Raw genomic sequence first — 13,527 nt, forward strand, 5'->3', positions numbered from 1 at the left:
TGATTATTCCAGTGTAATTGCTCTCAAATCGTAGCAGAAAAAGAAAATACGGGACAAAATGGGACACATAAGAGATAAATATGTCCGAAAGATCAAGTCCTTGGTGTTTGTACCTTCACTTGGTTATTCCAGCCACCACTATCTCACCGGGTCGAGTCGATTTACCATATTTGCTATTGTCGAATGAAGCGACTGTTTCAGAACTTGTTTCATAATTTGTGAAACTCAATGGACTGCACATTGCCAAAGAAGCCAGAGTAAGGACGATGGTCATGGAGAACCACATTGTCGTGGAGATGGTGAGCTAATGTGGATGCTCACGCAAACCGAGGCTGGCTTGGTTGACAAAAGCTGTTCATAAGTTCAAGGAGCAAGAGATGGTTATTTGAGGGAATAGACCTACAAACAATAGAGGATATTTTGGAATAAATAGGAGTTGTTGGTATATTGGTGTTGTATGCTGAATTTATGCGCTTCACTCCTTTGGCAGAAGCTACATGAGAAAATAGACAGTGATTAACAGTCTGAGCGGCTAACAACTTAAGAGACTACAACAGCTTCTATAATTCACATTGAAATCTTGCACATCCTTGGCGTTGTACGACTGAGAATATTCATCGATTGCACAAGGGAACATGTGATAAGGACGCCTTGCGCCAAGTGAATGGTCGAATGTTACATCCCGAATCTCTGTTTAACAAGTCATACTCTCATGCAGCCTAACCTATCCGAGAAAGAAGCATTGGCGCGTATCACAGTACAACTCAATCAAACACAAGACGGGAGGACAATGTGGTTGCGCAGGCCATCGATTCAACGAATATCCGGCAATCCGAAAGAATGTTGCCTGGGCCACAGTCCGTATCATACGACTTAGCTACGTATTCGGCAATAACATTTAGAATCTAGCTGGCAGCAACTTAGGATTGGCTTTTATCTGTCTTATGTAGATGGCAGACTAGCTTAAAGCACAACCACTGCCTCTTCAAGGGTTTGGATAATCTATACTAACCCGAAAGGACCTCCAATTATGCCGTGCAAATATGAGAAGAGTGGAATTGACAACCAAAATGAGCTAGAACAAGGCATCAAAAGCGACACAGAAGTTGATCGGCCAGACCCACGGCTATCAAGAATCAGATGCTGGGGGACAACACTACTCGTCGTTTCACTGTTCATATCTTTAACACTCAATCTATGGTCGATCTTGTTTCAAACCCGGCCCCGTGGTCTAAGCGAAGAAATAAAATCTTACAACAACCCTGAAAATCATCGATCTCCTTATAGTAAGTGGCTGTATTTTCCTCCGAAAAAAACTATTGCATCTTTAACGTCAATGCATCCATAGCGGGACTAGCATTTGATGTTCCAACCCGATACTCCCTTCATACCGAGTACAACGGGGATAACATGACGCACTCTGACAAGATGTGGGACAGTATCAATCTTGATGCCATGGTGATTGCCCCAACCATCGAATGGGCCCAGGATATGGGCCTTACGGACTCATGGGACTTTCCGTGGGACCCGAAACGAAAGATCTATTTCATGAAAGTCATTCATCAGCTACATTGTCTGGTAAGTAAGCGGTTATACTGGCCCCGGGGTGATTGAAACTGTATCCTTCGCAATTAGGACAAAAAGAATAACCGTTCAACATAGAAAAATATCCGCAGAGCCATCAAACAGCTCATGTCGAAAGAAGAGAATAATGTCAAATTTGCCCATATCGAACATTGTCTCGACACCCTGCGGCAGGACCTCATATGCAAAGCAGACGACACTCCCATGCCATCTCTCGAGCTGGTTAATGCGGCCGGTGAGGGTCAGGTTTTAAAGTGTAAGAACTTTGATAAATTGATCGCCTGGGCGAAACATCCGGACCGTAATGCTTGCTATAAACGAGGAAACGATTACGAGCCACCTGTTCACAGTATTGATCGGTATGCTTTTTGTCGGCCGGATAGTGAGCATTTTCCGGTTATGAGTCGGTACTTCAAGGAGCAAGGATATTCTGTGGATTTTTCAAACTAGCATAGCGATAACATGCATGATATGTTTGAAGTAGGTTGGTACCATAAATAGAACGTTGGGAAGTCGTAAATGTCCACTCCTTTCCTCCCACACTTCCATCTTTTGACCTCTCCTTCTCCCGGCCCTTGTGTAATCTATTAATCCAGCATGGAGATGAATGTTCTTGGCCAATCACAAGAAAACAATATCACCCCGAGAACCGATGTAACACGCAGTGTGGTGGACTTTGCGACAATGATCCAACAAACCCGATAAACTGGCCCAAGAGATGGAAATGGTCGATTATAATTCTCATCGCTTGTCTATCCGCTGAACTGTAAGTGCACAGTGAGTTCCTCATCCTTATTTTATTTCCCACTAACTATCCACCCTATCGAACAGTCAACTATGCACCATCATCGCAGCACCTGTCACTCTTCCGATACTCGCAGATTTCCATTCAACAAATGTCTTGTACCGCACCCTCATCGTTTCGATATGGGAACTAGGGGAAATCGTCTCCCCTTTGTTTTGGGGCCCCCTTTCCGAGCTCTACGGTCGACGATGGGTTCTCAACATTGCCAACCTCCTCTTCGTGGTCTTCCTTGCCGGGACAGCACTGAGTCCCAACATCCAGACCCTTATCGCGTTTCGGTTTCTCAGTGGTCTTGCGACGGCATGTTCACCGATAGGCCCAGGCATAGTGAAAGATTTATTTGAAGAGGAATACCGCGCCATGTCCGTCATGTCACTGGCAGGTGTAGTAGGCCCAGTTATAGGACCCGTCATCGGCTCATATCTTGGCGAAAGAGCAGGCTGGAGATGGGTATTCTGGTTACCTACAATCATCTCCGGTGTCCTTAGTGTTCTTATGCTAATCATATACCGTGAGACATACAAGGTCATCATCCTGGAGCGCAAGGCAAAGAAGCTTCACCGCGAAACAGACAAACCGGAACAGCGATCAAGGTACGAAAGAAATGAAACGATAAGCCACAAACTCTTTAGATCCAGCGTCCGTCCGCTCACTCTTCTAATTCGCTCTACAACCCTCCTTCTAAGCACAATCTATCTCAGCATCGTGTACGGATATACATACATCACTATGACCACTATCGCGCCGGTTTTCCAAGAACGTTCGGATTTTCCGAGGGATCCTCTGGTCTCGCATTCCTAGGTCTATGTCTCGGACTCGGATTCGGGGCTTTGCTTTGCAGCTTCCTCCTCGACCGATATATCCAGCGAGCCAAAGCACGGTCAGAAGTATTTGCTCCAGAGCAGCGTCTTCCTCTGCTCCTACCAGCCTGTCTATTGATGTCCGCCGGCCTTTTTCTCTTCGGATGGACAGTCCATTATCGAATTCAGTTTGTGGTGCCGATATTGGGGACCGCACTTGTTGGCCTTGGGCTCGCAGCGACCTCCATCTCGTTACAGACCTATATTGTAGACTCATTTGGTATCTATGCCGTCAGTGCCATCAGTGCAATGATGGTGGCGAGGAACACGACCGCTGCCTTCTTGCCCCTTGCGGGGCCGCCCTTATTTGATGCGTTGGGGTATCACTGGGGTGGGACGCTTCTAGGATGTGTGGTTTTAGTTCTCTCGCCTTGTCCGTTGTTTTTGATCAAGTATGGGGAACGGGTACGTGCTAGCAGAGGGTTTCAGTATGGGGACCATGCTAGAGAGATTGAAGATCCTTAGTGTGACTTGTAGCTCAGCGATGGGCAAGAGATATACAAATCTCCACCAGTGGAGGGGGTTGATACAAGGTTGTGGATCCTGGTCCGTGCGTATTGAACCTAAGTTTACCTACTTCCGACTTCTTCCTGGCACTACCTACCTATCCAGAGGTGATTTCGGCGACTGGCTCGTCCGGGCATTTATTTACCCTCATGCTGTTGTCACATTCATGGGGATATAGGTTCATCATGACGGAAGCCGCAGGCATGTCAAGACATCAGCCCCGCAAACCACGTCCCGAAAAGCGGCAAAAGCGGCCGCAACTCACTCATTTCTTGTGTCTCCCTCTGGTAAACACTAAATCGCTGCCGCAGCTGGACGCATCGCTCGCGACCTTCAAGTCAGCTCATATCGCTGATCCTGGGCCAGCTTCTCAATCGTCCTCCAATGGCCAAGGGGACACCTCCCGCCTGGGTCTTCCCAGCACGGCCTTTCGTCCACTGGGCACACTTCATCTTACTCTTGGAGTGATGAGTCTCGCCAATAAAGAGCGGCTCGATCAAGCTCTTGCTTTTTTCCAATCCCTCGACCTAGCAGACCTAATGAACGAGGCGGAGCGAGTCGCCGCTCAGACACAACAGAAAAGTACCCTTCACCAATCATCGCCCTTGACTGTTTCTCTCGAGTCATTACATGCTCTACCCCAAGGCCAATCAGCAACTATACTACATGCTTCACCTGTCGATCCTACAGGCCGCTTGCTTCCATTTTGCATAAAGCTACGTGACAAATTCATCGAGGCTGGCTTCATCCAAAGTGAGCCCGACAGAAGACCAGCAGGAAGACAAAAAAAGCCTGCCAATCGCTTTGTCCAAGACTTTCCTGTGGCCTCTGGGTCTGCTACCATCCCTAGTGATGTGACTTTACACCCACGAGAAAGCCAAATTCCCTCTGCAACCCCAAGCGTGCCGAGAACCCCGGATCCATCCATAGCTATAACAACCCGAGAACCAAAACAGCGACCACTCCTCCTGCATGCGACTATTGTCAATACCATTTATGTTCATGGACGACAAGGCCAGAACAAGGACGCGAAAAACAAGAGTCCACCTAAACGCCTTACATTTGATGCTCGCAGCCTGATCTCACAATATTGTAATTATTACTCTGATGACAGCCGAACTATCCCACACCCAGGACCCAGTGTCTCTCCTGAGAACAACGAAAGCCATCATCACCATCATCACCACCACCGTGCAAAATCTTCACCAATCCCCAACAAAAACATTATTCTCACCAAGCATGAAAACCATTCGGCTACTCCTCCCACACCGTCACAGCGTTATCCTTTCATTTGGGCAAGGGAAATTCCTCTGGATACTATCTGCATCTGCGAAATGGGCGCCAGGAAACTATATCCTGGGGTTGACGACCGTCATGGTTTGAATGAACGACTCGGCGAGAAGTATACGGTCGTTGCAGAACGGAGTCTGAATCCACGACTATCATCACCTCCCCTGTCGAACACAACGCCCCCATGTAACAGCCTGCCATCCAGCGGAAAATAATAAATTAGGGATGATCTATGTAAATAGAGTCCTCAGCTGGGACATATTTATGAGAAAGCTAAATGGTTTTAGGTATTTGCTTCCATTGCTGTATTGCTAGTAGTATTAATGAGTAAACTGACCCCAAGCCTGCTTGGGTTGCGGATGGTACATGTGGGTGGGCTTGCTCATCATGGAGTGAGTTGCGTTAAATTGCAGCTCGGCATCGGCTGAGCCACGAAGGGAAGCTCTACGACCTCTTATGAAGAGTTGTCTGAGATTCTAACGGGACAATGAAAGCCAAATGGCTAGTACATCAACCCGAGTCCCGTGACAGTGCGATGAATAAGGCTAAGCGCGGTTGGTTGCATGGAGCTGACATGAATCGGGAATACGAGTGTGGCTGAAAGAATCAAGTATCGACAGATTATCTCAACCGACTCATGATGGTCTCCTGTCCCCGTTCAACAGACAACTCCGCAGCTTTAGCCTTGACGGCGGTGAGCATGCTGCGCTCGAAATCATCACGGGTGCGCAGCACAGCCTCAACCCACGAAAGCTGCAGATCCCAGTACTCAAGCTTGAATGCTTCATAGACCTCCACTAGCGCGGGACCCTTTTCAGTAGCAAGGAGGCGAACAAGCCAATCAACCAGTCGCCATTTCTGCTTGATAGTACCCTCGAAAGAGTCGGGGTAATTCTCAAAGAATGCAAAGACAGTAAGTACGTCGTCCTTGAACTTGTCTGTGAAGGGGTCGACATTGCGGCGGAATTTAACACCCTTGTTGCGCACCGCAGACAGGTACCGCACTAGAAGCTCGTCCGAGAGTTCCTCGACCAGAATCTCAGCCAGGGATGGGTGTAGCACAGAGGCATAGTCGGCCATGTAGTCTTCGAAGGTAGTGGTAATACGCTTCATGGCGAATTCACCGTACCAGCGGGACGTGAAGAAGTCTGGCAGGACAGTGCCCAGATCGACCCAGAAGACAAGGCTTACGAACTGCGCCAGGCAGTGCGTGCTGAGATCCACGTAGCCATCGCGCAGCGCATCTAGCTCGATCGTCGCAGTGGTGCCCATGTACTTGGGTGTGACCATAGGCTCGAAATCGGACTTGAACCGCGTCAGGTAGCCGAACTGGCCGCCCTCCTCGTTGTCGTCGATGCAGGAGATCTGGTCGTTGGCTATGCCGATCAGCCAGTCTTGCAACAGCTGCACGCCTTCTTGGTCCGCGCCTTCAACTTGGTGTTTCGAGCATTCTTCGTCCACGAGGTTCTGCCAGGAGGTCTGTCGGGTCTTCAAGGCACGGAACATGGCGTCGATGATGCCCTCTACTAGGTCTGCGCGGTCTGATGCCCCTGAGGCCATCACTTGTTCGTGGAGCATGCGCCACATGTCGGCCAGTGTCTTGGTTCGGAAGTAGCCTTCTGCGTTGTTGTCTAGGGCGTCTGCGGCACGTTCCACGAGAGACTTTTTGTCTGCGTTGAAAATACGGTCCATCCATTCTTCGACGGCGGTGATGATGACGTCCTGCCACTTTCGGACTAGTTCTGGTTCGCGGTCGTCGAGAATGTTGGGTTGCAGGTCTGCTGATGTCCAGCCAAGCTTCTTCATTTTCTTGTAGTATTTGTCGCTCCAGTGAATGATGCTGAGCAGATTATCGGCTGGGACTTCGGTGTCGTCAATCATGCTGAGCAGAAAGTCATGCATCATCTGATGATATATATCGGTATATGTTTTGAATATCTTCCATTTTTTCGGGACAAGGCTTTGCATGCCTTGCTTGACCGTGAATAGATCATTGAAATACCACCGGAATTTCTTTTCCAGATTTTCTGGATCAGCAAGGAAGTTTTCGAGGGTCTCCTCAAATTGACCCTGGGCGTAAAGCTCAATAGCTTGGATGAATTTGTCCTTGTAGCCCCGCACGGTCTTGGGACCAATGTTCATAGACTTGAAACGACTTGCGAGGTCCTTGTGGTCTTTCTGGGCCTCCTGCAACGCTCGGACTGTATCATCATTTTTCTCCTCGTTCAAGACAACAACAGCAAGTCGCACAACCATGCTCTTGTTGTCCGCCTGCACCAATGGAATGAGGTTCATGCAAGCCGTACCAAGGTGGTCATCGAACCACTCAATAACAGAATCCAGCCCCTCAAAGTATTGTATCAGAGTCTCTTCGAAGCTCTGGTCCTCCGCCTTGCGGATCTGATCCATAGCCTCGTCACGGAAATCCCTCAACCTCGAGATCTGCATATGAGCCCGCAAAATATTAGGCTGGTTCTCCATATCATCATCATCCTCTTTAAGCAAATCCTCCACTTCCTGGATATCCGCGCCGAAATTCTCCAGTCCCCGTTTCATCATAAGCGTAGCATCAAAATGTCGTTGGATCCGCGCAAGCTGGTCAATCTGCGCAAAGTCCTCCACGCTATGCTGCGACTCGGCGCACAGCTTGTCAATGCCCTGAAGCTCGTCTTTTGTTTTTGAGACCTGTCGCTGGCCCTCAGTCAGAGCACCAATGCTGCGTTGCACGGCCTCCAGCTGATCTCGCAGACCTTCGCGCAACCGTGAATCAACTGCCGTCTTCTTCCGCAGGTATTCCGCTTTGAGACCGCTGATCTTATCTAGATCTTCCGGGTGCCGAAGGAGGTCTTCGAGTCGCGGCAGCGCGACCGTAGTATCGATGTTACTAGATTGCGCCATAGTCGTGGTATGGTATCAGGTATCTCGTGGTGTCGTTGTTCCGGCTCAATCGCTCGAAGCTAGGTCGAGGGGTGAGGTGTCAACAATGCGGGCATGGAGCGTTGCCTGCGGGAAGGTAGTACGCAGCAGCGAGCTATGACATAAATCAAGGTACTGTCACGCCGGAAAGAGCGCAGCCCATAGTCTCCGCTTTCAAAATGTGAAATACTATATTAGCTATTACAGGTCGGCAGGTTGTCGTCGCTGCTGTCATCGGATGTCTGGCAGAATACACACGTGATCTACCGCCTTCTAATTGAATTTGCGGGATCGCGATCATCTCCAAGTCCGCGACGTTTCTCCACCAGATCACAGGATCAATTGCGCTGCAGATATCGGCTGCAAAGTCTCATCCACCGATACCCTAGTATCCTTTTATATCCACCACACTCCGTTCCGTCCATCCCGAGTCCGACTCCACAACTCCGGACAACCAAGCCATCATCCATCAAAAGAATAAACATCCGAATATCAGTTGATCTCCACAATCCAACATGTCCTACTTCCGCATCACCCTCATCCGCTCTGCAATTGGACTCCCGCGCCGCTCAACGGATGTCCTCAAGGCTCTTGGCTTGAAAAAGCGTATGGCAACAGTCTTCCACAGCGTCTCGCCCTCCGTCGCGGGTCAGATCATGAAAGTCAAAGAACTCGTTCAGGTCGAAGAGTGCCAGTACCGCCTCACGAAACAAGAGGTGCATCTCGAGCGCAAGCCTGATCCTGGATATTATACCGAAAAGAGCTGCACTGAGCAGCGGGGGAACTCGGTGGTCAGTGATTGTTGTCCTTGAGCTCCGCGTGGAACGGGATGCTTTTCAGACTGGGATTTCTTCGCTGGTCTTGAAGACTCAGATGGAATTTGGGTCTTTGGAAATGCCTTTCACTCGGACGGATGATTGATTGATTTATCGATCGCGTCCTCTTTTTTCTGTTTTGGCTTTGCTTGCATGGAGCGGGTTGCTTTTCTTTTCTCTTTTGGTCATGTACTCTACGTCCACATCTATCGGGCGAATGTCTTTCTGGCAAACTATTGTATTATATGCATTATTACCGTCTAGTGGAATCTAACACTTGAAACAAATATGTGCAATTAAAAGAACCTGTGTAATGATAACGCCACTGCGCCAGCAGTTTAGGTAAGGACAGCTAGGAGACACCAGGACTATGCGGCGGAAGCAGTCCGGACAGGCCGAGCAAAGAGGATACAAACAAGGAAAACAGAGGTGTTCATTCCAAGAATCATGCTTTGTACAATGTATCCAAGAAGCCTTCCGCCAGACGGCTAACGATACTCTTGTCGGGAATGCTGCCAGCCACACCGTACAGAGCAGAGGTATTACCGCGCTTGAGAATATACGATTTGCCCTCGCGCTTGCGCTGCTCGGCCTTCTCAAGCTCTTTGCCGATGACTTCAATCAGATCAGCAATGAGCTGGTCGACAGCCTTGGCGGTGGGAATAGTGAAGGCACAGTGGATAGCCGGTGGAGATTGCAGGGCGTTTAGGTGCCAGCCTTTGGCGGACAGGTCATCGGCGATATCATAGATGTCAATGGCACCGTTCTTGCTGCGGAAAGCGACCACACTAACGATCGGGTTACCAATGACCTCCATGTGCAGTGAGATAGTCGCATCGGTCCGAACAGCTGTATCGAACTTCCGCGTCGCGTTGATGATATCGGTGCAGCTGTTGATGTATCCGGTTTCGCCGACACTCATTAAACTGGCCCAGCAACCGGCGATCAGAGCGCCAGGGCGGGAGCCTGCCACGGAGGGAGAGGCATAAACACCGCCGGACCAATCAGGGTAGATGAAGTACTGGTTGTTTCGGTATGATTTGTTGCGGTAGATCAAGACCGAGTTACCCTTGGGGGCGAACCCGTACTTGTGAGTGTCGACACTGATGCTGGTCACACCGGGCTGGCGGAAGTCAAAGCCACCCTCTTCCTCGTAAGGAGAGGGGAAGCCGGCCTTCTTGAGGTGCGCAACGACGAAAGATCCCAAGCAGCAGTCCACGTGGAGAGGGATCTTGTACTTGGTGGCCAGGTGCGATAGAGCGGGAATATCATCAACAATGCCGTGGGGGAAGTTAGGTGCTGATCCAACAAGAAGGACGGTATTGGGGTTGATTAAACGGCGAACAGCGTGCACGTCGACCTTGAACTCGGGCTCCGGGCAAGGCACGCGGTGCAGCTTGATCTTAAAGTAATTGCAAGCCTTGATAAATGCCGCGTGTGCCGTATCGGGAATAATCCTGCGATTATTGATAAGTCCTGCCGCTCGGTACAATAGTATCCACATATAAACTTACATCTCTGGCTCAGTGACGCCGCGCTCCAAGAAAGCCTTTTGCCGGGCAGCCAAGCAAGCCATAAGAATAGACTCGGTGCCACCGCTGGTAGTTACACCGGCACCATCCGAGGGGGCATTGAAGAGAGCAAGAACCTAGAGCAGACATCAGCCGGAAAGCTCCTTCAAAACCCGTACTCCAGATATAGGAATAATGATACATACCATAGCAACCACCTCGGCCTCCATCTTCCGAACACCAGGGAAAACATCCGGATGAATCGGGTTTGCGACACCAAACTGTCCAAAGGCCTCAGCCTGTACTTTCAACAAATCAGCGCCTCCGTGATAAACGGCGCCACTAACGCGACCATCTTCCCAGCGGGTATGTTCAAGCCCAGCTAACTTATCAAGTTCAGCGCGGACCTGCTCCGGCGACCAGCCCTCCTTGGGGAGCGTAAGATAGCGTGTAACATCGGGTCCGGAGTTCACCAGCTTCGACTCAAGTTCCGTGATAGCAGTGCTCACTTGCTTATCGACTTGACCACGGACACCAGGGATGCGCAAGAAGATGCTGTAGCAGAACAGGCGGAGTGAGATGTAGATGTTGCGGATGCTACCGAGGATGCCGTAGCCGCGGATGGAGTAGAAGGTCTTGCGCGTATACCGAAGTATGAATAGGATAAATACGATGTTGCGAAGACTAAATTGCGAGCAAAATGTGTTAGTGGTGATTGCCTTTGTCTTATGCTCTAGCCGTGGGGAACCGGGGGTTACGCAGCTTACATGTCAAGGTTCGCGACAGATAGATGCGCGCTGGACACCCGGCCGTAGCCGATCAGCTTATTCTGCAGGGCAACTGGCAGCATTGAAGAGCTCATTGTTCCCCCAAGGAATAATCATGCAATAATGATGGGTGGGAGTGGCGATGGGGAGGTTTCACTCAAGTGGTACGTTTTGACTGGTTGAGTCTAGCGGGCCTCGGCTCCCACATGAAGTAGGCACTCAACGTGACACATACAGTGATGGCACATCTGTATCTTATAGAAATTGAGTAATGATGGACTTGAAATAGTACCTATTTGATATTATAATCATGTCTGAACAAGTTTCTGGATTTCTTTCTCCACTGACGTAATTGATCCGGACCAAGGTGCACCTAACTAGTTATACTACTACTACTACTATATAAATGTACAACAGTCTGAAGTCAAGAATAAGTTACTGCCTCTTCTGCGCTATATGTACAAATAAAGTAGAACTCTCTTCTCCTAACACAAATGTGTTTTGGCTCTCCCAAAAGAAAAAGAAAGAAAAAAATAGGAAGACTTTTCAAACCCATGTGTGGTATGGAAAAAATGTCAAAACAAATGAAAAAGCATCAAATCATCAGGTATCTGCCACGTCTTTGCACAAGCCACTGTGAGATAGCATTATACAATATATGTATTGGTGAAAGGAAATCGCCTATACCACAAGACCGGCAGCCTGAGCCTCAAGGAGCTCCTTCTCCTTGGCGGCGAATGCGGCCTGTTCCTCAGCGGTCAGGTCAAGAAGGGGCTTGTTCTCGCCAGACTTGAGGTTGCGGTGGTAGGCACGGATAATGCTGTCGGCATCATCGACGGCAATGGGACGAATATCAGCCATGGCCTTGATCTTGGCAGTGCACTCCTTGTATTGAGTGTCGGTCATCTCAAGCTTGAGCTGCTGAGCACGCGACTTGATGGCGTTCCAGCCGGTTAAACGGGAGGCGAAGTGGACGTAGCGGCTCATGCCGAAGTCGGCGGGGTTGATAATCTCGTAGGTGCTGGGGTTGTTGAGGATAGCCTTGGCGTGGATACCGGCCTTGTGGGTGAAGGCACAGAATCCGGTGATGTAGTTGTTGAAAGGAATGTTAACCTCAACGGCCTCGGCGACGAGATCCTCAATCTCCTTGAGCTTCTCGAGCTTGTACTTGCTCTTGACGTAGTCGCGGTCGGCGACCATCATACGGGCCATCAGACCACCGAGAGGGGTGATACCGTTACGCTCGCCGATACCGAGAACGGAGGTATCAATGTGAGTGGCACCGGCCTCAAGGGCACAGAAGGCATTGGCAATGGCACAGCCAGTGTCGTTGTGGAAGTGAGTCTCGATATCACAGCCAACAACACCGCGCAGGACACGGACGAGCTCGTAGACCTGGCGGGGGGAGGCACAGCCAACGGTGTCGGCAATACCGACACGGTTCACGCCAACCTTGTCCACAGCGGAGTAGATTGACAGAAGGTCAACCAGGTCGGAACGGAAGGAGTCCTCACTGGAGAAGCGGATCTCAATGCCCTTAGACTTAACGAACTCGATAACCTCAATGGCGGCGTTCTTGATGTAGGTCATATCCTTGCCGTGGGAGTGCTCACGGAGGTATGAGGAAGTACCGATAACAACATCACTATACAAAGTCAGTTCTGAGTCAACAAAATAAGCACAAGATACAATACTTACACTCCATCAACACCGGTCTCCACGGCAATACGGGCATCATCCATGTGGCAGCGAATGTGAGTGAGAATCTAAAAAGGTTATTAGATACCAATAGTCACGAGACCCGAGCAAAAACCCTAACGTACCTTAGCCTTCAGGCCAAGCTTGCAGATGGCCTCGCAATCCGCACGGGACTGCTCAGAAGCGCAGGGGCTGGTGAGCTCGATCTATATCGTGATCATGGTTAGCCTTTGTTTATGAATATGAACTCTTCGTCTGTCCGGTGACTCACGTAGTCCACACCGAAGTCATCGAGAGCCTTGGCAATCTCGATCTTCTTCTCGGTATCGAAGAAAGCGTTGGCGAACTGCTCACCCTCACGCAAGGTAGATTCAATAATCTGGAAACGTGAAACATTGCTAAGGAAATCGGTGACGCCAGCGTCGTGGCCGTAGGGGTTGCGGGATGCGGAGGGGTGGGGGTTCTGGCGAGTTTCAATGCCAACGAAACCACTGTGATCGCCGTCTAACGAGATATTAGTGAGAGATTCTGGTATATTAGCTTTCAATTGACATACTGGGAGCAACAGTGCCAGTAGCACCATTAGCTTGTCCATTAGGCTCGGAGTCGGCACCGGTACACATGGTGCAGATGGTGGGGGGTTGAGTATGTAGAGTCGAAATTGGGGGGGAAATATGAAACCCGGGAAGTTAAGAATAATTCAAAGTAGAGATCAAAAAAGGAAAATTGAGCGGTACTTAAAGATGGAATAAAGAAACCTTGAAAAAAAGAGAG

The 13,527-nt window shown here is 49.6% G+C and overlaps 5 protein-coding genes across 5 annotated transcripts; 2 read left to right on the forward strand and 3 right to left on the reverse strand.

Moving 5' to 3' along the window:
- Window positions 1–1,428: 1,428 nt before the first annotated feature.
- On the forward strand, window positions 1,429–5,261 carry N7516_009055 (uncharacterized protein; the record flags this gene model as incomplete). Its single annotated transcript, XM_057221774.1, has 4 exons — window positions 1,429–1,578; window positions 1,663–1,943; window positions 2,416–2,982; window positions 3,935–5,261. 4 exons carry the CDS (start codon window positions 1,429–1,431, stop codon window positions 5,259–5,261), a joined length of 2,325 nt encoding a protein of 774 aa, XP_057072046.1.
- A 406-nt stretch (window positions 5,262–5,667) lies between these two features.
- On the reverse strand, window positions 5,668–7,944 carry N7516_009056 (SNARE-binding exocyst subunit SEC6; the record flags this gene model as incomplete). Its single annotated transcript, XM_057221775.1, has 1 exon — window positions 5,668–7,944. The coding sequence occupies one exon, from the start codon at window positions 7,942–7,944 to the stop codon at window positions 5,668–5,670; it is 2,277 nt and encodes a 758-aa protein (XP_057072047.1).
- Window positions 7,945–8,477: 533 nt separating this feature from the next.
- Window positions 8,478–8,774, forward strand: N7516_009057 (mitochondrial 54S ribosomal protein uL30m; the record flags this gene model as incomplete). The annotated part of the gene is made up of 1 exon (XM_057221776.1): window positions 8,478–8,774. One exon carries the CDS (start codon window positions 8,478–8,480, stop codon window positions 8,772–8,774), a length of 297 nt encoding a protein of 98 aa, XP_057072048.1.
- Window positions 8,775–9,222: 448 nt separating this feature from the next.
- Window positions 9,223–11,150, reverse strand: N7516_009058 (sphinganine-1-phosphate aldolase DPL1; the record flags this gene model as incomplete). The annotated part of the gene is made up of 4 exons (XM_057221777.1): window positions 9,223–10,234; window positions 10,292–10,425; window positions 10,495–10,972; window positions 11,056–11,150. 4 exons carry the CDS (start codon window positions 11,148–11,150, stop codon window positions 9,223–9,225), a joined length of 1,719 nt encoding a protein of 572 aa, XP_057072049.1.
- A 586-nt stretch (window positions 11,151–11,736) lies between these two features.
- On the reverse strand, window positions 11,737–13,376 carry hcsA (homocitrate synthase; the record flags this gene model as incomplete). Its single annotated transcript, XM_057221778.1, has 5 exons — window positions 11,737–12,700; window positions 12,754–12,821; window positions 12,879–12,959; window positions 13,025–13,257; window positions 13,310–13,376. 5 exons carry the CDS (start codon window positions 13,374–13,376, stop codon window positions 11,737–11,739), a joined length of 1,413 nt encoding a protein of 470 aa, XP_057072050.1.
- Between the last annotated feature and the right edge of the window lie 151 nt (window positions 13,377–13,527).

This window comes from Penicillium verrucosum (genome assembly GCF_028828655.1).
Source record: "Penicillium verrucosum strain IBT 35672 chromosome Unknown utg000003l_segment0_segment0, whole genome shotgun sequence".
In the NCBI taxonomy this organism is placed as follows: domain Eukaryota; kingdom Fungi; phylum Ascomycota; class Eurotiomycetes; order Eurotiales; family Aspergillaceae; genus Penicillium; species Penicillium verrucosum.